Below are 23791 nucleotides of genomic sequence, written 5' to 3' on the forward strand. Positions count from 1 at the left end.
AAAGTTTTGTTCGGTCAGGGTCTGGGTGTTCAGACCGCAATCCAATACCTAGGACTAGCTTGGAGAAGATAACACTAAGAGAGGCAAACGTACAGTGTAAGTCCGCTATCCTTTTTTCCCTGCTGGTACTAACAATTGTTTGGGGTCTGAACATTCAGACCAATGAAAACTTTTGACATGTCACGTCTCTAGAACATGGCAAAAGTTTTTTGTGATGGGTACAAATCATTTAAAAAAACAAATACAATGAACATATTTGGCATTGCCACATGCTAAATTGTCTGAACGATTACAAAACAATATTTACAATCAGTGAATGCCATAAATAAAAAAAATACTTAATGCCAGAATTGTTCATGTTTGGTCACATGATATATCAGAAAAGAAAAAAAAAGTCCAATATAACAAAAAATGGTACCAATAAAAACGACAGATCTTGAAACACAAGATTGAGCCCTCCAGAGACTTAAGAATAAAAAGTGAATATGGATCAGAATAGGGCGCTTTTAAGCATATAAACTTATTTTTTTCAAGTTTAAATTTTTAAGTAGTTCCTTTGGGGGGAAAATATTAATATTTGAAAGAATGCTTAAAGGGGTACTCCGCCTCTAGACATCTTATCCTCTATCTAAAGGATAGGGGCTAAGATGTCTAGGGCCCCCCGCGATCTCAGCGGCAGCACCCCAGACATCCTTTGCACAGAGCGAACTTCACTGGATGACTGGCGATGTGGGGTGGAGGCTCGTGACGTCATGGCCATGCCCCGCTTGTGACGTCACAGCCGGGCCCCCTCAATGTAAGTCTGTGGGAGTGGGGCATGACATCTGTCACGGCCCCTCCCATAGACTTGCATTGGGGGGGCATTGCTGTGATGTCACAAGTGGGGCGTGGCCGTTACATCACAAGCCTCCGGCAATGCACCCGATGCTCTAAACGAGCACCTGGTGCAGCAGGGAGATTGCGTCGGGACCCCTGCAATCAGACATCTCATGCCCTATCCTTTGGATAGGGATAAGATGTCTAGGGGCGGAATACCCATTTAAGTGTGTTCACTATGACATGTTTTTCTCTAGGAAAGATTATAGGTGACTTCTCACTGGTCGTACAATGAAATATAAGTCTCATGCATAAAAACTTATCTCCTATCTGAAGGATAGGGGATAAGTTTTAGAGCGCTGGGGCCCCCTGTGATCTCCTGTATGGAGGCCCTGTACTGTAGCCTGTTTGGCAACCTTCGCCTCTTCCATAGAGCTTAATGGAGGGGGCGTGGCGGCCTCCACTTTGGGCGGGGGTTGTGACGCGCTCCTATGTGGGATAAGTTTTCATGCATGAGACATATTTATTTATCACTGTGGTGGCTCACCTTTGAACCCACTCGAACTCTGCTTGTGCATTGATGCCCAAAACTGTGATATATGGATGTGAAAAAATACTGTCAGCTGCACACAGATCATTCAGGTAGCGGTGAGGTAAAAACATACAAAGTATCTATTCCTGGAATCTAAATTGTACATACATTTATTATTCCAGAACTTCTAACGTCTTACATGGGCATATGAATTATCCATGTGCAATGCCTATATACTGTAGAAGGAGGTTTATTTTGCACCAATTTCTTATGATATAGCTACATCTAGCAAACAACCACATAGCATACCGCGAAGGCCCCCGAGAAACGATTAAAATGTAAATGTGTTTGGATATGTTAGATTTGATCAATTCTGGTTTCTTTTGATCCCTTTTTATTCATCTCATACTGAGGACGTTTTATTATATTTTATAGGATACCATATGAGGAATTGGTAAAATTCTAGTGATTTTTAATAAAACATAAATTGTGATCTCTCCAGAAGAATGGTGTCTGGGGAGCTGGGATTGTTTGTTCTGTATTCTCAGTATATCGCTGCTTACTGTGTGCTGTGATCCTAGTAAAATATACCTGTAGAACTCTACTCTGGTGTTTGTATTATTTAAGTAATAGATTTCTCACTCTTTGTAGAATAGGATAGGATATTTCTGCCTTTATTGAATGATATGTTACAGATAGCCTATAGGCATGTATAGGCTGTGACAAGCTGTCACTTCTAGGATAGACATTGAGAATCTGATTTACTGCTATAGAACAAATATAACTGTGAAATTGTTCTATGTACAAATTTAGGATAGCAAGCTGCTGTGCATGAGAATGGCTTAGTCTTCAGTCAGCAGGAAGATGTGGAGAATGTTTCTACATAAACAGCCTTATTTACATATGAATAATAGCCATATTGCCTTACATCGCCGCTATTTCCCTGTGTAAATGAAGAAACCGTAGAAACAACTGAGAAGACTGCATTGATTTTCCACAGCACTCAGCAATCTGCTTTATTCTGATATCTTAGTCCCAACACTTGAAAGCTTACGCTATGACGTTAACACTACAGATAGAGGAAATGTGCACAGCAGAAGTATTGTGCGCTGATCTAGTTATATATCACTGAGCTTTAACTATTTAAACATCCCTGACCCTTTTTTGATTTATTTGCCATCTCTTTAGCTCCATCCCACCGGATGCTATTTTTGACAAGTGTTTTTTCCTAACTTTTTTTTATTTTTCCATTTTAAAAAAATACTCTTCTTTTTGCAGGACAAGTTGTGCTTTTCCTGCTTAAAGGCGTACTCCACCCCTAGACATCTTCTCCACTATCCAAAGGATAGGGGATAAGATGTCTGATTGGGGGGGGTCCCGCCACTGGGGACCCCCGCGATCTCGGCTGCGGCACCCCAGACATCCAGTGCATGGAGCGAACTTCGCTCCGTGCCGGATGACTGGAAGGGCAGAGGCGCGTGGCATAACGGGCGTGCTCTGCTCGTGATGTCACGGCCATGCCCCCTCATTGCAAGTCTATGGGAGGGGGCATGACGGCCGTCACGCCCCCTCCCATTGACTTGCATTGAGGGGGCATGGCAGTGCCGTCAGGAACGGGGCACGGCTGTGAAGTCATGAGCCTCCGACGCTGCACCCGACGCTCTAAACAAACGCTGGGTGCAGCAGGGAGATCACAGGAGATCAGACCATGATGTCACAAGGGGTTGTGGTGACCCCCGAAGCCTGCACCAGCGTTTGGAACTAAATGTCCCAAACGCTGTGGAGTGGAGTACCCCTTTAATGCGTTTCGGGGGTTCACCCCTTTTTCAAGAGATAAAATATATGTGGATAAGGGATATGTTTTTAAGTGCTGGAATACCCCTTTAAATGCACCATTTATTTTTACCATATAATGTATTTAGAAACCAAAATAATTATTTGTGGACTGGAGAGGGGAAAATGCAATTCTACAGTGAGAGAAAAGTACAGTTATAGCGATACCATATTTATATAATTTCTGTCATGTTTTACAACCTTTACAAAAAAAACTATTTTTCCTTCTACAGAGCAGTGCAAGGGCACTATTTTGCTTTATTTCTTGTACTGGTGCTATTTTGTGGTAAATTGGACATTTTGACCTGGCCTTGCACTCTTAGTTGCCCTGCCTAACTAGGACTAGCGGAGCTACCTTCGGGTGGTTACATAGGCAAACCTCGCCCTGGCGTCACAAACATTTAGGGGTTAATACCATCTGCCGCTGGGCTACAACATCTGCCCCATACACTTCACATTGCACCCCCGTGGCACACCACATCTTTTTTTCTATTGTTTTGGAATTTATCCTGCACCTCTTGAGAAATATTAGCCTTCTGGTAAATAAATTCTTTTTTTTTTTTGTGCCAAAGCCAGAAGTGGATTCAAAAGGAATGGGAAATATAAAAGAAAGGACTTCTACTTCTCCTTCCTGCAGGATCCACTTGTATTTTGTCCTACAATCCGGTAGTTTATACATTTTTCACACTGCCTTCCAAAAAGTGACTGTATCTCACAGTAACAAACTCTGATAAAATGTGTCGGACTATATTTCATGTGGAGTAATACTCAAGAAGCTAACTCGTTTCTGCTCTCTAAATTGGAGAATCTGTTTGTGTTCGAGATCCAATCCCTCACCTGCCTAAGGCTGCCAAGTTATATTCTCTGATACACAGAAACTGCGGCCCTCCTTCGTCTTTTGGCAGAGTCAATTTGTTATAAGATATATGAGGCCTGTTCTTCAGCCAAAAGAATTTGACAGAAGCTGTTTGAAGTTTCTGGACATCTGCATGTTCTAAGAGCAGGCGTTGGGTCTGCAATAGGTAAAGCTATTTTGCAAAGCTCATCATTTTCAATAAATGAGCCAATCCAAACAAAGAGAGAAGGAGTTTAGTCCATTTTTGCAATTTCTGTACTACTGTACCTTCTGAATTTTAGCACTATGAGTTAAAGGACACGAAGAGGAATGAGTTTGTTTGGTTTTGATTTCCAGCTTGGTAAGATTGTATCACCTCTCTTGTGGAGATACTGTCTGGTTCAAGAATAGCAGCTGGCATCTTGAGACATTGACCCTGTATCTGGCGAAGCCACCAAAGTGTGTATCCTTTGCTCTGTCTAGTTGATCCAATGGGTACTTATTTGTGCCAACTGGCCTCGCAGGATTGGGCTTTACATATTGTTTACTTTTATTTTTTGCTGCATTGTATAAATGTTAATGTTAAACATCTGGCCAGATGAGAGAAAATATTTTACGATCAAAGCCTCCCTTAAATTTGTCCTTTTTGTTGAATTGTATGTGACAGTATGGGGATAGTGGTTTATATGTTGTATTACACATTATCTTGTCTCCATCAGTAGGAAAAACTAAACATTAGCAATGATTCTTTCTTCTTCTTATAGGAAGCACATCCAGATCATAAAGATGTTCTGCGAAGCACTGCATCATTCAAGGCTCTTGTGGTAAGATTAGTTTGTCGTCAGAAGCCACATGTTTATATATAGTGATTGGGTTCTGAGCAGAGTGAATCACACCTGACATTTCACCACTTACGTAGAGTGAAACAATGCTGGATGCTCACTTCTATTGTGAGGGGATGTCTGACTAAGGCAAAACTCCCATATATTCTACTAGTCATTTTGTAATTAGAATTTGATGTCACCCTGGTAGCTGCTTCTCCAGGATAGCAGCTGCCAGTTCTCAGCATTTTGTATGTTGGTCAGCATTATCCTGCTGAAAAATTCCAGTTGGTAGCCCTGCTAAGAGACAACACATGTGGCCACAGGGTACCAAGCACGTATCACTGAGCTGTTCTTGTCCCTCGTATCACTATGAGGGGGGACCATCTGTTGTATGCAATTGCTCCCCAGATCATCACGCCAGGAGTTGGGGCAGTGTGTCACTCCACAGCAGAGACAGGATTAAAGTGCTCACCATGAGGCCTCCGTAATTGAACCTGACCATACGTGGATTCCAAGCAGAACCTGGATTAGTTTCTAAAGACGAAATAGCCCCAGTCCATAGAATTCCAGGTTTCTCGTTCACCACAGCAAACAGTGGTGCCTGTAGCTGGCTGTCAATGGCAGGACATGTGATGGGCACCATGACATCAAATTTTCTTCTAAGTGCCTGGAAATGGTCTGGGCAGTAAAGGTGTAATGAATGTGCCACCTGTGTCTGGATGGAGGGCAAAGAAACTGAAGGGCTCTGATCATGTTTCACAAGCCTATCCTTTAGTACTTATTTACGTCCTGCTCCGGCTCCCGCGATATAACATATCGGGTCGATCCCGGCGGCCACCAACTGCCGGGACCCAGAGCTAATACCGGACATCCCCAATCGCGGTGATGCCCAGAATTAACCCTTCAGACGCAGCGATTAAAGTTGACCACCGTGTCTGAAGTGAAACCGAAACCATCCTGGCAGCTCATTCGGGCTGTTCTTGACCGCCGTGGTGAAATAGCGGCGTCCCGAACAGCTTGCAGGACACGAGGAGGATCCCTCCTGTGTGTCTGATCGCCGAATGACTGCTTTGTGCCTGAGATCCAGGTAGGAGCAGTCAAGCGGCAATAACACTAATCTATGCCATGTTAATGCATGGCAGTGATCAGTGTAGGAAATCAGTGTGTGCAATGTTATAGTGGCTATAACATTGCAAAAAAAAAAAAAAGTGAAAATAAAGTGTTAATAAATGTGATTTAACCCCTTCCCTAATAAAAGTCAGAATCACCCCCCTTTTCCCCTAAAAAAAAAAACTATGTAAATAAAAATAAATATAAACATATGTGATATCGCCGTGTGTGTAAATGTCCGAAGTATAAAAATATATTGTTAATTAAACTACACGGTCAATTGCGTACACGTTAAAAAATTCCAAAGTCCAAAATAGTATATTTTTTGTTACTTTTTATACCATTAAAAAATGAATAAAAAGCGATCAAAAAGTCTGATCAAAACAAAAATGGTACCAATAAAAACTTCAGATCACAGCGCAAAAATTAGCCTTCATACAGCCCAAGATACAAAAAAATAAAAAACGTTATAGGGGTCAGAAGATGACATTTTAAAACGTATAAATTGGCCTGCATGTAGTTGATTTTTTCCAGAAGTACGACAAAATCAAACCTATATGAATAGGGTACCATTTTAATCGTTTGGACCTACAGATTAAAGAGAAGGTGTCATTTTTACCAAAAAATGCACTTTGTAGAAACGGAAGCCCCCAAAGGTTACAAAATGGCATTTTTTTCTTCAAGCTACAATGTTTTGTTTTTTCTGATTTCACCGTGGATTTTTGGGTAAAATGACTGATGTCACTGCAAAACAGAATTGGTGCTGCAAAAAAATAAGCCATAGTATGGATTTTTAGGTGGAAAATTTAAAAGGTTATGATTTTTAAAAGGTAAGGAGGAAAAAATGAAAATGTAAAAACTGAAAAACACTGAGTCCTTAAAGCGCATTTGTCATAAAGTTTGGAGCATATAAACTATCCATAGTCAGTGTATTGTGTGTAGACTATTAATCCAGCATTACTTTTACCTTCTTTATTCCAGTTGTAATTACCACAAAAAACACTTTTCTTTGCAGTCACTGACAGTCGGATAGGCGTGGCCAGGGGTTCGCTATGCCCTCCTGCCACCATGCCTATCCCCTATACCTCAGAGCTGGGACTGCTGTGTGATTGACACAGGTCCCGGTGCATGTGCCCCCTTTTATGTGTGCGCCTACGATAGGAATTTACACAGCAAGCACTGGCTCCCCTGGCCAGCACTCGCTCCTGCTGTCTGACATCGCTGCCGGTACAATGATAGAGGCAGGGAGCTCTCTAGCATTGCACAGGCGCACGGAGATGTGAAACAGCAGGAGCGGGCGCTTGGTGGGGAAGCGATAACTCCTCTTCTTTGTGTGTGCCTGCATTCACTAGAGGCAGAGCTAACTCGGTCCCTGCCTCTAGCATTGTACCTGCGGAAATGTCAGACAGCAGGAGCGAGTGCTGGCCAGGGGAGCCAGCGCTTGCTGTGTAAAAATTAAAGGGGGCGCATGCCACCACGCCTATCCCTATACCTCAGAGCTGAGACTGCTGTGTGATTGACACAGGTCCCGGCGCATGCGCCGCCTTTGATTTTTACACAGCAAGCGCTGGCTCCCCTGGCCAGCACTCGCTCCTGCTGTCTGACATTGCCGCAGGTACAATGCTAGAGGCAGGGAGCGAGTTAGCTCTGCCTCTAGTGAATGCAGGCACACACAAAGAAGAGGAGTTATCTCTTCCCCACCAAGCGCCCGCTCCTGCTGTTTCACATCTCCGTGTGCCTGTGCAATGCTAGAGAGCTCCCTGCCTCTATCATTGTACCGGCAGCGATGTCAGACAGCAGGAGCGAGTGCTGGCCAGGGTAGCCAGTGCTTGCTGCGTAAATTCCTATCGTATGCGCACACATAAAAGGGGGCGCATGCACCGGGACCTGTGTCAATAACACAGCAGTCCCAGCTCTGAGGTATAGGGGATAGGCGTGGTGGCAGGAGGGCATAGCGAACCCCTGGCCACGCCTATCCGACTGTCAGTGACTGCAAAGACATTTTTTTTTTTTTTTTGTGGTAATTACAACTGGAATAAAGAAAGTAAAAGTAATGCTGGATTAATAGTCTACACCAGTGTTTCCCAACCTTTTTCGGCTCGGGGCACCCCTCCGAAAATTTTTTTTTCTAAATTACCAAGGTTGAGAAAAAAAAAATAAACAAGGGAAAATCGCTGCCATACATAAAATGCACAATATCTATTTATCTGTGGGTATGTAGATTAAAGTGCTGCTTTAGACAGCAACTCACAAATGAAGTCTTCTCTAATCAGCCCTTTTCTTCTCCATCTGCCCTGGCCATGAGGACAATTTCTTCCAGACACAATTCTTCACCATTAAACCTGCAAAACAAACCTATTAGGTTCCGCACTCTTTTTTCCAATGGTGACAGAGGAGTGTAGAGGAGTGTACATGGGTAACAGAGGGGTGCAGATGGGTGACAGATGGGTGTCGAAGAGTGTACATGGGTGACAGAGGGGTGTAGAGGAGTGTACATGGGTGGAAGAGGGGTGTAGGGGAGTGTACATGGGTGGAAGAGGGGTGTAGAGGAGTGTACATGGGTGAAAGTGGGTTGTAAGGGGTGACAATGGGGTCTACATGGGTGGCAGAGGGGTGTACATGGGTGGCAGAGGGGTGTAGAGGAGTGTACATGGGTGGTAGAGGGGCATAGAGGTTGACAGATGGGTGTAGAAGAGTGTACATAGGTGACAGGGGCTTAGGGGGTGACAAAGCAAAGGGGTGTACATGGGTGGCAGAGGGGTGTAGAGGAGTGTACATGGGTGACTGAGGGGTGTACATGGGTGTCAGAGGGGTGTAGAAGAGCGTACATGGGTGACAGAGGGGCGTACATGGTTGTCAGAGGGGTTTAGAAGAGTGTACATGGTTGTCAGAGGGGTATAGAAGAGTGTACATGGGTGGCAGAGGGGTGTAGAAGAGTGTACATGGTTGTCAGAGGGGTGTAGAAGAGTGTACATGGTTGTCAGAGGGGTGTAGAAGAGTGTACATGGGTGGCGGAGGGGTGTAGAAGAGTGTACATGGGTGGCAGTGGGGTGTAGAAGAGTGTATATGGGTGGCAGAGGGGTGTCCATGGGTGACAAAGGGGTGTACATGAGTGACAGATGGGTGTAGAAGAGTGTACATGGGTGGAAGAGGGGTGTAGAGGAATGTGCATGGGTGACAGAGGGGTGTAGAGGAGTGTACATGAGTGACAGAGGGGTGTACATGGGTGTAGAAGAGTACATGGGTGAAAGGGGTGTAGAAGAGTGTACATGGGTGGCAGAGGGGTGTAGAAGAGTGTACATGGGTGACAGAGGGGGTGTACATGGTGACAGAGGGGGTGTACATGGGTGACCGAGGGTTGTAGAGGAGTGTACAATGGTGGCAGGGGGGTGTAGAGGAGTATACATGGGTGGCAGGGGGGTGTAGAGGGTGTATAGGAGTGTACATGGGTGGCAGAGGGATGAAGAGGAGTGTACATGGATGACAGGGGTGTACATGGATGTAGAAGAGTGTACATGGGTGACGGGGCTGTAAGGGGTGACAGAGAGGTGTAGAGGAGCGTACATTGGTGACAGAGGGCATAGGGGGTGATAGAGGGGTGTACATGGGTGACGGGGGTGTAGAAGAGTGTACATGGGTGACGGGGGGGGGGCGTAGGGGGTGACGGGTGGACAGGTGTGACAAGGTGGTAATAGAGGGGTGGACAGGGGTGACAAAGGGACAGAGTGGTAAATAGGGTATGGACATGGGTGACAAGGATCTGGTCGGGTGGACAATGGAGAGTGAACATGGGTGACAGGGGGATGGACAGGGGTGACAGAGAGGTGGATAGGGGGGTTGCCAAGGTGGACATGACAGGAGGGTGACAAGGGGGTAAAAGAGTTGTGGACAGAGAGGGGTGGACTGGGGTGACAAATGGACAGATGGGTGAAGAGGGGGGTAGACATGGTAGACAGAGGGGTAGACTGGGGGGGGTGAACATTGATGACAGAGGGGTGGATAGAGGGGCAGCGAAGGTGGACATGGATGACGGGGTGTTGACATGGGAGATGGGGGGGTGACGGGGTGGACAACGATGACAATGGGTATAAAGGAGGGGTGACAAAGGGACAGAGGGGTGAATAGGGGGGGGGGGGTGGACATGGGTGACTGGGTAGACTGGGGGGTGGACAGGGGGGGATGAACATGGGTGACAGGGGGGTGGACAAGGGAGAGGGGGTGTGGACATGGGAGACAGGGGCCGTGAAAAGGGGTAACAGGGGGTCAGAGGGGTGAATAGGGGTGGACATGGTTGACAGAGGGGTAGATTGGGGGGGTGGTCAGAGGGTTGCCCAGGGGGGAGGGGGGGACATGGGTGAGAGAGGGGTGGCCAAGGTGGACATGGCAGACGGCGGATGGACATGGCAGACAGGGGGGATGGACATGGGAGACAGGGGGGATGGACAAGGATGACAAGGAGGTTAAAAGCGGTGACAGGGATGAACAAGCGGTGAATAGGGATGTGGACATGGGTGACAGGAAGTAGATTGGGGGTAGACTGGGGGGTGGATAGGGGTGACAGGGCCTCCGGGATGTGGACAGGTGTGACAAAGGGACAGAGAAGTGAATAGGGGGTGAACATGGGTGACAGTGGGGTAGACTGGGGGGTGGTCAGAGGGGTGAATGGGGGGGTGAATATGGGTGACAAAGGGATGGACAGGGGTGACAGAGGGGTGGCCAAGGTGGGCATAGATGACAGGGGGGGTAAAAGAGGGGTGACAAAGGGACAGAGGGGTGAATAGGGGGGTGGACATGTGTGACAGGGTAGACTGGGGGGTGGACAGGGGAGGTGAACATGGGTGACAGGGAGGGGGTGGTAACAGAGGGGTGGAAAGGGTACAGTACCTTAAGCAAGCTGGCACAGGGCGCAGCTTGCAGTTCCACAGCATCTTCCTCTCTTCAGCAGGGCACCATTTTTGGCTTACTGCACCGCATTGGGGGGCACTGGGGGACGCCGAGAGACGCTGCATGCGCAGTACACATGCATGCTTCCCTTCCCCCCTGCGGTGCCGTGAGTCACAGGCGCGCAGGCTGTGGCGGGAAATAAAAAAAATAAATAATTTGAAATTCACTGCAAAATCCCGCAGCACCCCGGGCAGTGCAGAACCCCGGTTGGGAATCACTGGTCTATACACAATACACAGACTATGGTTAATTTATATGCCCCAAACTTCATGACAGTTGTGCTTTAAGACAGCTGACGTCAAACCTCTTTCTCTGTAAAGACAAATGAATCATTAATTTTCCTCCCTAACTAAGGTCCTTTTGCTTTATTTTCTTTTGTAAAAACTGAATAGAAGTATTTATTGAGGTAGTCGGCTGTCTTTTATCATATTCTACATACCGTATATACTCGAGTATAAGCCGAGTTCTTCAGCACGATTTTTCGTGCTGAAAACACCTCCCTCGGCTTATATTCGAGTGAACTCTCCGCCTGTCAATCCCTTCTCAGTGGTCTTCAACCTGCGGACCTCCAGATGTTGCAAAACTACAACTCCCAGCATGCCCGGAAAGCCATCGGCTGTCCGGGCATGCTGGGAGTTGTAGTTTTGAAACATCTGGAGGTCCACAGGTTGAAGATCACTGCTGCCTTCGTCATCATCTAGACCCCCTCCTTTAGTTTTCTACTCACCTCCCCTTGGTGGGAAGGGAGGGTGAGCTGGTCCGGGCCATCTATGCTGCAGGGACTGTCTGGTGGGGAGGGTTAGTCATTCTGGGCTGTCCATCTTCTCCGGGAGGCCCTCTTCTCCGCTCCGGGCCCGGCTCCGAACTATTGACGTTGCCTTGACGGTGATGCACAGGGACGTTCATGCGCAGGGACAAACGTCCCTGTGTGTTGTGGTCAAGGCAACGTCACTAGTCCGGGGCCGGGCCCGGAGCGGAGAAGAGGGCCTCCAGGTGAAGATGGACAGCCCAGAACGACTAACCCTCCCCACCGTACGGTCCCTGCAGCATAGATGGCCCGGACCAGCTCACCCTCCCTTCCCACCGAGGGGAGGTGAGTAGAAAACTAAAGGGGGTCTGGATGATGACGAAGGGCGCAGTGGTCTTCAACCTGCGGACCTGCAGATGTTTAAAAACTACAACTCCCAGCATGCCCGAACAGCTGATGGCTTTCCGGGCATGCTGGGAGTTGTAGTTTTGCAACATCTGGAGGTCCGCAGGTTGAAGACCACTGGATTGACAGGCGGTGATGGTGAAGGGGGAGGGGGTTGTGGGATGATGAGGGGGGGATGATGACAGGCGGTGATGATGAAGGGGGGGATGATGACAGGGTAATGATGAAGGGGGGGATGATGACAGGGTAATGATGAAGGGGGGGATGATGACAGGCGGTGATGAGGAAGGGGGGTGGGATGATGACGGGGGGGATGATGACAGGCGGTGATGATGAATGGGGGGATTATGACAGGGTAATGATGAAGGGGGGGATGATGACAGGCGGAGATGATGACAGGGTAATGATGAAGGGGGGGGGGATGATGACAGGCGGAGATGATTTTTCCATTTATATATATGAAAAATGTCTTATCCCCTTTTTTCACTGACAGCTACTTTATCTTCTGCCTGTGCTTTAGAAGCTCTTATAACTTGCTGTGCCTCTTTCTGCCTAATCTTATCAAATTGTGTATCTTCATTGCTCTGGGGTTTATTTATTTTTTTGTACGTAAACATTATGCTAGCTTTTTTTTTTTCTTTTTATGATTTTGGCTACTTTGGTCTCTTCCTATTTTTACTTTTACTGACAAGCCCAAGGCAATTATTTGTTGTCTTCAATAATGCAACTTTTAAGTAGTCACATTTCTCCTGGACTCAATTGAAACCACTTCAGTCAGTTATTCTGAAATCTAAAACTATTTTTTTGGTGTCATGTGACTCTTCATTGTTCTTCTATTAAACCACACTGACTGGTGATTGCTAGATCCCAAGGTTTCATGTTTAAAGTCTCCCATGATGATAACTTTATCTTTTTTATGTACTTTTAGCTATTTCCTCATCTAGCAGAATATCTTACTTTTATTTGACCAGGGGGTCTATAAATCACACACTGCCTCAAAAGCTTCTCTAACAACAAATTATATGAATTAATGGCCCTAACCTCATAAACAGGTGTCTAATAGGTTCCTTACCTATGCTGAAGCAAGCAAACAAGTTACTCAGCACCACCACTATACAGTGAATGGGACAGGGCTTCAAGTCCTGGTCACTGTGTAGCGTGGGGCACCAAACAGCTAATTGGTGGGGATTCTATGATAGGCCATCAATCAAAAAGTCCCTGAGAAAATTTGGGACTTGAAAAATTTGCCTTACTACTTGGTCCCAAAAAGATACAACTGTGGAGCGAGGACAACGAGTGCAAAAGATGTTGTAAACATGGCATTCAGGGACTAAATGTGATCTGTGTAGAACTTTAAGTGACGTAGTGTGGTGTGGTGGCCCCCTTTGACACTGTTCTACAACAGTGGTGCCACCTGGGAATACCTGTGTTTTACATTTAGGTCTTGTTCCCACCTCTTCTTTGGGGGGTTGATTAAGGCAAGAGTATAAGGAGGTAATCACTCCTCTCTGCAAATGACTATTTCAAATATAGTAGATTTGGCATTGCCTTAAAGACTTCTCTGGAGTGGATTCTGTTTGTCAACAATTTGTTGTATGGAACAGCCTGACAGCTAGAAGGTTGTCCATCTAAAGGTTGTCCAGGCTTAGCCTGGAACAAATGAAGGGTTCCCAATTAAATATGTAAGAGAGATGGTTTAGATGGAAGTTAAAGGATCAGTAGAGATGGAACGGACGGCAACTCACTGTAATCTACGGTTTCTTTATTGGCAGGGATGGGTGCAGTGACAAACAGGTACAAACTGAGCAACGTTTCGCATTACACGCTTCTTCCGGCTCAGAGTGAGCCAGAAGAAGCGTGTAACGCAAAACGTTGCTCTGTTTGTTTCTACCTGTTAGTCACTGCACCCGTCCCTGACTGTTGGGAAGCCTACATTATTTCATACATTTTCATTTCAATAGATGATCCAATGATGATGTTTTTTCAGGTGGTTTCAGCCATTATAACCATCTGATATGCTTGAGTCAGTTCTTTGTATTGATTTACTGATCAATAGAGCATAACACATACCTTGTTGTGTGTCCTGGAAAGTGACTAATCCAGCAGGGATTATGTTTGTTATACGGTTCTTGCTGAGATATGATGAGTTCCCATATGTGTATATTGTGTGGGTGGAGTTTCGTTTCTCTCCAGTCACACCTTGTGGTTTTCTTTATATTTATTGAATCTAAAAATAAAAATTCCCTAACGTACTGACAATTGGTCTATGATGGAAACATGTAACATGAAAATGTATGTAAAAATGTTCATACAATGCCTTCTGTAGTTAGGGAAAAGTTTATCTATAGGTAAATTTGGAAAATTACTTCAGAACTTCATAACAATGATGCTTTAGCTGTTACCATGGCATGGATTTAAGTCTCATTTAAAAAAAGAAATGTGCACCACTGGGTATACTCCAGATCACTATACAAAACCATTTTGGTGCACCAATGGGCTGGAGGGGCACTTACTCCCCATAATAGAAATTAAAGGAGGGGGCGTGGCGTGACGTCACGTCCCCGTCTCGGAAGCCCGGAGGTTTCCAAAACATCAGACACGGCTACGCATAGAATGTGGGTTGCTGCAGAGAGATCGCCAGGGGTCCCAGCGCCGGGCCCCCCGCGATCAGACATCTTATCCTCTATCCTTTCGATAGGGGATAAGATGTTTTTGCCCGGAATACCCCTTTAAAGAAACCATGGCTTATAACAAAAGACCACTAGGAGTCCCCATACATCCAAAACCTAATCCTGTCTGGCTGCAGCATCATAAATGTCCCAGCTGAAGCACAGACAGGGACAAAGTCCAGGAAGTGAGGGCAGGACTAGCACTCCTCTGTGCTCTCTCATGCCAATCAGACTCCTATCTGAAAACAAAACGGAGGGGGTTACAGAGCAGGACAGAAGTGAATGCATAGTAAGTGAGGGTAAGTTTAGTGCTTGTTTTGGACATGCTCATTCCTTAGAAGTGGATGTCAGAATGAGTGAGCAGCAGAACAGAGGGAATTGTGTGCTAAATATAGAAGCCATAAAAAACATATAAAGAATGTACATGAGCTAATGAGTACAAATATATATGCATTTTTTTTTTCAGTGATATGACAAATATGCTTTGACACAAAAACAGTTTAGAAATTACAACATTTAATTGGCAGCTTGCTTCTTCTATTAAGCTTTTGCATCAGGTTTCCCAACCCTTTGCCGGCCTGTGCTTTATGTGATTTTTTTCTATGCCCCTCCCCTTCATGACATTGTCAAAAGGAGGTGGAGCATGGATGACATTAAAATTAGGTCCCCATTCTTTTGTACTCCGACGTCCCATGACTATGAAGGCTCCTGACAGATACAGTTTGGATATCTATATTTTCATGCATGGTGTGCAGGGGATAATGTAAGTGTGGACTACTGGGTTAACCCCTTCAGGACGCAGGGTTTTTCCGTTTTTGCATTTTCATTTTTTCCTCATCACCTTCTAAAAATCATAACGCTTTCAATTTTGCACATAAAATTCCATATGATAACTTATCTTTTGCGCCACCAATTCTACTTTGCAGTGACATTAGTCATTTCACCAAAAAATCCACGGAGAAACGGAAAAAAAATTCATTGTGCAACAAAATTGAAGAAAAAATTTCATTTTGCAACTTTTGGGGGCTTCTGTTTCTACGCAGTGCATTTTTTTGTAAACATAACATGTTATCTTTATTCTGTAGGTCCATACGGTTAAAATGATACCAACTTATATAGGTTGGATATTATTGTACTTTGGAAAAAAAATCATAACTACATGCAGGAAAATGTATCCATTAAAAATTTTCATCTTCTAACCCCTATAACTTTTTTATTTTTCCGCGTACAGGCCGGTATGAGGACTCATTTTTTGCACCGTGTTCTGAAGTTTTTATCCGTACCATATTTGTATTGATCGGACTTTTTTTTTTTTTTTTTTTTTTTTAACGGTTCAAAAGATTTATTAAACATTGATAACATATACAACATCCGCCCCAGGGCGGTAGAAGCGGGCAATCGAATACAGATAGCTGGTATCAGGATTCCATGCAATCAGTACTGAAGCATAAACAATCACCATCATGCGCTGGATAGTACTAAATAGGCAGGCTAGTAAGACCCAGTCAATGCAGTACACTGACGTAGGCCATGATGCCATAGGTGAAGGCCAGATAGAGAGAGACAGCGGGGATAACGTATAACTAGCAAGGTCGGGGGAACCTTTGACAATGTGAAAGAAATAAACAAACAATCAAGGACATCTAGCCAACGTGGTGGGGAGCGATGTCTCATTCGAGTATCCATTTAAGGGTCTAGAGTAGGCAACCGCTGGAACCCATGCCATCCAAACCAGGCCCCAGCCACTCAAACTAGCATATTACAACCTAAGTCTAAATGGGTCAGGCTGGTGGGGAGGCCTAATACACTACCAATGTAAACCAAAAAAAAAAAAAAAAAGGAAAAGAACCACACATAGACAAGACACAAAAGGGGAGAATGGAGGGGGAAGGAACAGAGCAGAAGCAGTCGGAAGAGAGTTGAGAGGGAGAGGGGGAGTGGGGGTAAAGGATGCCACAAAGACCCAAAGAGAATAGTCCGGGGGGGGGGGGGGGGGAAAGAGGAGAAGGAAGGAGGGAGCCCAAAGCAAAGGAAGGGAGACTAGCAAAAAAAAAAAAAAAAGGGGGGGAGACCCTCACAGGAGAGGAAGGGCAGTATCAGTGGTGGATGGTAGCGAAACTAAATGGGGGGACGACAGAGACATGGCCCGATACTCAGGGGATGACAGGAAGTCGGTCCACGGAGTCCAGCGCTGCAGAAAACGTTGATCGGACTTTTTGATAGCTTTTTATTCATTTTTTCATGATATAAAAAGTGACCAAAAATACGCTATTTTGGACTTTGGAATTTTTTTGCGCGTACGCCATTAACCGTGCAGTTTAATTAATGATATATTTTTATAGTTCGGACATTTCCGCACGCGGCGATACCACATATGTTTATTTTTATTTACAGGTTTTTTTTTATGGGACAAGGGGGGTGATTCAAACTTTTATTAGGGAAGGGGTTAAATGACATTTATTAACTTTTTTTTCCCACTTTTTTTGCAGTGTTATAGCTCCCATAGTGGGCTATCACACTGCACACACTGATCTTTTACCCTGATCCCTGCAAAGCCATAGCTTTGCATGGATCAGCGAAATAGGGGCTCGATTGCTCAAGCCTGTAGGCTGGGAGCATTCAAACGCCGATCGGAAGCGATGGAGCAAGGTAAGGGGGTCTCCGCTCACATCCTAGCTGATCAGGACATCGCGATTTCATCGCGATGTCCCGATCAGCCCGACTGAGCTGCCGGGAAGCGTTTACTTTCATTTTTAGACGCGGCGATCAACTTTGATCGCCGCGTCTAAAGGGTTAATAGGGTTAAATCAACTGGTGCTAGGAAATGAAAAAAATTTGTAAATTACTTCTATTTAAAAATCTTAACCCTTCCAGTACTTATCAGCTGTTGTATGCTCAACATGAAGTTCTTTTCTTTTTGAATTTCTTTTCTGTCTGACCACAGTGCTCTCTGCTAACACCTCTGTCTATTTTAGGAACTGTCCAGAGCAGGATAGGTTTGCTATGGGGATTTGCTTCTGCTCTAGACAGTTCCTAAAATGGACAGAGGTGTCAGCAGAGAGCACTGTGGTCAGACAGTAAAGAAATTCAAAAAGAAAATAACTTCCTCTGGAACATACAGCAGCTGACAAGTACTGGAATGGTTATTTTTTTATTTTTTTTTAAATATGTTATTTACAAATCTGTTCAACTTTCTGACATCAGTTGATTTATATATATATAAAATGTTTTCCAGTGTAGTTCCCCTCTAAGGATACTCGCCAGGCTGGTGGTGGTGGTGATGTTTTTGGTGGTGGTCCTGCAGAAAGTTCACTTACCACAACTCCAACTGAAGCATTGGCTCAACTTGGGGGTCACAACTCCATGAAGTGTTGCCCCTAGCACTGCTACCCTAGGCACAGGTCCATGGATGCCTAATGGCAAATACCGTTCAGCCTCCGATTGATAGCATACCGCCACTTGGCCCCTCTTATTCATCCAAAGTAATAAATGAATGTTCAAAGTCTGCTAGGCTGCTCTGACCTACAGAAGGGTTCTATATACTCTTATGTGTGGTGTAAGTGTGTTTCAATGTGTGCACGTATCTGACCCTGAAATGAAAGCTCGTCTTATTTTCCCAAGTCCTAAAAAAAATCTACATTCATTTAATGACAGATTCTTCAACTGACACATGTAATTCTGTGCAAAATAACTTCAAGGGGGATTGCCCCTTGTATAAAGAAATGCTGTTTCCCCATGAGGTTGGGTTTTCTAGTATGAAATACCACAACATATCTGCGATGGCTGCCTCATGATCACAGGACAAGTGTGTTTCTCAGAAAATAGGAGTGCTGGAAAGTGTGATGATGCAGATAGAGGCGAAGAGACTTCTGTTGCTGAAATAATTTACCCATTGTGAAGACACTTGTCTGGGTTTTCCTATACGGCTAGCGAGCCTCAAACTGCTTACTATGGGTACGGTTATTATTTTCCTAAAAAGACTTTTGTGTCAGCATGTATTTATGAAAAAGCTGGGCCACAACCAATATTGCTGCTATCACGGCCCCCACCAGAGTGGGGGAACTTAAAGCTTTGTGGCACCAATGTACTATCTGTACTAGAAGTACAGAAAGAAGAAGAAAAAAAAAAGTAGTAGGGTAATAACATTCAGGTTTCGGAAAAACAGTACTCACCTGATATAGTTATGAACAGTCACAACCAACTATAGTAGCGTATGTGTGGTGGTCCTTGTTGGTCACTTCTTAGAGCAGCTGGTGTCTTTTGAAATGCTCTAAGGGCCCTTTTACATGCTGGAATTTCTGGCCAGAAAATTCTGTGGGCAACAAACCAGCTCTATTACCTCTCGGAAATGCACCGTCTTAGATGACAATACATTTCTGAGCAGATTCCGCACAAATAATAAATTACCATGTTTTATTAAGAATAGCCTGCTTGAGTTATTTGCAAGGACTATTTGTGTGTTGAATGTATGTGTGTGTTGGAGTTTTACTGTTCAAACTTATTGTTCTGTGAGAGATAACCCACCATCAGAGCTCAATGACTGCAACTTACCCCTCTGTAATAAAAACCTGCATGTTTGGCCATGCTAAGCATTCATGTGTATGGGGAGGTCAGTAGAGTTAACTATTTGTTCAGCCAACAGTTAATGAAAGTGTATGGCCACCTTTAGCAAAATAAGCTGCAAAATTGGGCATATAAATCTCTAATCTAATGATAATAAAGTACTGTGAGTGCAGCACAACCTAGTTTAAAAGGATACTTCGCCCCTAAACATGTTATCCCCTATCCGAAGGATAGGGGATAATATGTTGGATTGTGGGCTGGAACTGTGGCGTTCATAAACACGGAAGCCTAAGGCCTCTCCATTCAAGTCTATGGGCGGGGGCGTGATGGATGGTACACAGCGGATGTCTAGGGGCATGGTACCCCTTTAAATACAACTTTATTATGCCCTTAAAAATTATAACATTTCTGGCAGGCTCGGACTGGCCCACAGGTGAACATGTAGATCCCCTATATAGCACCAAGGCACATCTTTGCATTTTGCTGAGATATGCACAGAATTGTAGAAAAACACATCAGTTTGTGCAAATGACTGTAAATTCCTGGTGTTTCTGCTGCATCCTGAAGGTCTAAAAAGGGTAAAACAGGTAATATATGCATGTAGCTTTAGGGTGGGTACCTAGAGTCAATTTTACTTATGGGCCCTAGGCACCCCAATCAGGTCCTGGTTTCAAAGAATATTGCCTTTCTAAGATTAACATGACAGATCTAATAGAACTAACACATAACATAGTTACGTTAAATACCCTACAGTACATCATTAACGAAAATTATCAAAATTGAAGTGCTGGTTGCAAACTGGTTCAAAGAAATATTCTCATCTCATAACGTGATGACAGGTCTCTAGGATATGTCACCTCTTTTATGTGAGGGTAAAACGAATTGGGCACCCTAAAGGGGTCGGCATGTTGTGTAAATCAAATGGATTAAAACTGATCATTTGAAAACAAATTAAAATCAATTTTAATGTCAGTAAAAAAAACAGGGAGACAATACATGTCACAAGGCACTGTAGATTATATACAGTGTGGCAAAAAAGTATTTAGTCAGCCACCAATTGTGCAAGTTCTCCCACTTAAAAAGATGATAGAGGCCTGTAATTTCCATCATAGGTATACCTCAACTATGAGAGACATAATAAGAAAAAAAATCTATAAAATCACATTCTAATTTTTAAAGAATTTATTTGCAAATTATGATGGAAAATTAGTATTTGGTCAATAACAAAAGTTCATCTTAATACTTTGTTATATACCCTTTGTTGGCAATGACATTGGTCAAACGTTTTCCATAAGTCTTCACAAGGTTTTCACACACTGTTGCTGGTAATTTGGCCCATTCCACCATGCAGATTTCCTCTAGAGCAGTGATGTTTTGGGGCTGTCACTGGGCAACACAGACTTTCAACTCCCTCCAAAGGTTTTCTATGGAGTTGAGATCTGGAGACTGGCTAGGCCACTCCGGCACCTTGAAATGCTTCTTACGAAGTCACTCCTTCATTGCCCGGGTGGAAAGAGACAGCCACGTTTCATCTTCAATGCCCTTGCTGATGGAAGGAGGTTTTCACTCAAAATCTCGAGATACATGGCCCCATTCATTCTTTCCTTTACACAGATCAGTCTTCCTGGTCCCTTAGCAGAAAAACAGCCCCAAAGCATGTTTCCACCCCCATGCTTCACAGTAGGTATGGTGTTCTTTGGATGCAACTCAGCATTGTTTTTCCTCTTATTTTTTTCTACTGTAATAAACACTAAACCGATATGAGCATGCATATTTAACCCGTTAAGGAAACAGGGCGTACAGGTACGCCCATGGAAATTCCAGTCCCCACTGCTCGCCGGGTGGAAACCAGACCGGGATGCCTGCAGAAATCATTCAGCAGGCACCCCATGCAAAATTTGAAAATTTGCTGCTGAACTTTGAAGCCCTCTAATGTCTTCCAAAAGTAAAAACATGTCAACTTTATGATGTACTCATAAAGTAGACATTTTATATGTGAATCAATATATAATTTATTTGTTATGTCTATTTTCCTTACAAGCAGAGAGCTTCAAAATTAGAAAAATGTAAAATTTTCTATTTTTTCATGAAATTTGGGAATTTTCCACCAAGAAATGATGCAAGTATGAATGAAAATTTACCACTATGTTAAAGTAGAATAAGTCACAAAAAAACAGTCTCTGAATCAAATTCATAAGTAAAAGAATCCCAGAGTTATTAATGCTTAAAGGGGTACTCTGGCGCTAAGACATCTTATCCCCTATCCAAAGAATAGGGGATAAGATGCCTGATCACGGGGGTCCCACCGCTGGGGATCCCTGTGATCTTCCACGCCGCACCCCGTTAGAATCAGCCCCTGGAGCTGATTACTGGGGATCACGGGGACGGAGCATAGTGACGTCACAGCTCCGCCCCCGTGTGACATCACTCCCCGCCCTCTCAATGCAAGCCTAAGGAGGGGGATTCTAATGGGGTGCGAATTCTAACGGGGTGCGGCGTGGAAGATCACGGGGGTCCCCAGCGGCGGGACCCCCACGATCAGGCATCTTATCCCCTATCCTTAGGAAAGGGAATAAGATGTCTTAGCGCTGGAGTACCCCTTTAAAGTGACAGTGGTCAGATGTGCAAAAAATGCCCTGGTCCTTAAAGGGGTACTCCTGTGGAAATCTTTTTTCTAAAATCAACTGGTGCCGGAAAGTTAAACAGATTTGTAAATTACGCCAGTAATAAAGAAAAGGGGTCCGGCAACTCACAGTAAGACGCTAGCTGCTAATCGACACGAGGTCCATCCATGGGGCAGGAGAAGGTGAGGGAAGCTCAGGAGGCGATTAACCGGTTGATTTTGTGCACATGCACTTCATCCGGCCTCTAAAATTACGTCATCGCAACCCCACTTTTATATCCGGGAAAAAGTGGGGTTGCGATGACGTAATTTTAGAGGCCGGATGAAGTGCATGTGCACGAAATCAACCGGTTAATCGCCTCCTGAGCTTCCCTCACCTTCTCCTGCCCCATGGACGGACCTCGTGTCGATTAGCAGCTAGCGTCTTACTGTGAGTTGCCGAACCCCTTTTCTTTATTACTGGCATTTTTTGTACTGCATTTATTCTGTCCAGGCACCAATGTTACGCAGGACATTCTTCATGTATATGGACAACCACTATACATTTTCTTGGATAATTGTGGGACCTCTTATAATTCTATTCATTGCATTGTTTAACAGACCGTTAGGTGCCATAGCCACTATCTTTTCTCTACTTTATAAGATTTGTAAATTACTTCTATTAAAAAAATCTTAATCCTTCCAGTACTTTTTAGGGGCTATATACTACAGAAGAAATGCTTTTCTTTTTGGATTTCTCTGATGTCACGACCACAATGCTCTCTGCTGACCTCTGATGTCCATTTTTGGAACTGTCCAGAGCAAGAGAAAATCCCCATAGCAATCATATGCTGCTCTGGACATTTCCTAAAATGAACAGCAGAGGTCAGCAGAGAGCACTGTGGTCGTGACATCAGAGAAATCCAAAAAGAAAAGAATTTCCTCTGTAGTATACAGCCCATAAAATGTATTGGAAGGATTAAGATTTTTTAATAGAAGTAATTTACAAATCTGTTTAACTTTCTGGCACCAGTTGATTAGTTGATTAAAAAAAAAAAAAAAAGTTTTTCACAGGAGTACCCCTTTAAGGTCATAATGGGCTTGGTCCTTAAGGGGTTAAAGGTGAGTCAAAAAACATCTATTTCACTGAAAGCTGAATAAATGAATGAAAATGCATGAATTTGACAGCTTATATGTGAAATGAAAAAAGTAACTTACTCTTGTCATTTCTTGAATGGAAACCTAAGGTTTTATATATACAATTTAACTACTTGGAGTGAATAGCCTGCTGGACCATTCAATCTGAAGGTTCATTACAATACAATTGTAACATTGGCTTTTAACCCCTTAAGGACCAAGCCCATTTTGGCCTTAAGGACCAGAGCGTTTTTTTTAACATCTGACCACTGTCACTTTAAACATTAATAACTCTGGAATGCTTTTATCTATCATTCTGATTCCGAGATCGTTTTTTCATGACATATTCTACTTTAACATAGTGGTAAAATTTTATGGTAACTTGCATCCTTTCTTGGTGAAAAATCCCAAAATTTCATGAAAAAATTGAAAATTTAGCATTTTTCAAACTTTGAAGCTCTCTGCTTGTAAGGAAAATGGATATTCCAATTTATTATTCACATATACAATATGTCCACTTTATGTTTGCATCATAAAATTGATGAGGTTTTACTTTTGGAAGACATCAAAGGGCTTCAAAGTTCAGCAGCAATTTTTCACAAAATTTTCAAACTCGCTATTTTTCATGGACCAGTTCAGTTTTGAAGTGGATTTGAAGGGTCTTCATATTAGAAATACCCCACTTCAGTCAGTGTTTTAACCCTTTAGGTGTTTCACAGGAATAGCAGCAAAGTGAAGGAGAAAATTCAAAATCTTCATTTTTTTACACTCGC

At 44.0% G+C, this 23791-nt stretch overlaps 1 protein-coding gene across 3 annotated transcripts in view; it reads left to right on the forward strand.

Annotated features, from left to right (window-relative positions):
* The window catches only part of ARHGEF6 (Rac/Cdc42 guanine nucleotide exchange factor 6), a 213081-nt gene that overhangs the window by 75818 nt on the left and 113472 nt on the right, over window positions 1–23791 (forward strand). For all 3 annotated transcript variants that reach the window (XM_056540316.1, XM_056540318.1, XM_056540319.1), the window contains exon 11: window positions 4781–4840. In XM_056540316.1, the coding sequence (XP_056396291.1) occupies window positions 4781–4840 (60 nt within the window). The remainder of the gene's footprint in view (window positions 1–4780; window positions 4841–23791) is intronic.

The sequence above is a fragment of the Hyla sarda genome, chromosome 9, assembly GCF_029499605.1.
Source record: "Hyla sarda isolate aHylSar1 chromosome 9, aHylSar1.hap1, whole genome shotgun sequence".
NCBI classification, from domain to species: Eukaryota; Metazoa; Chordata; class Amphibia; order Anura; family Hylidae; genus Hyla; species Hyla sarda.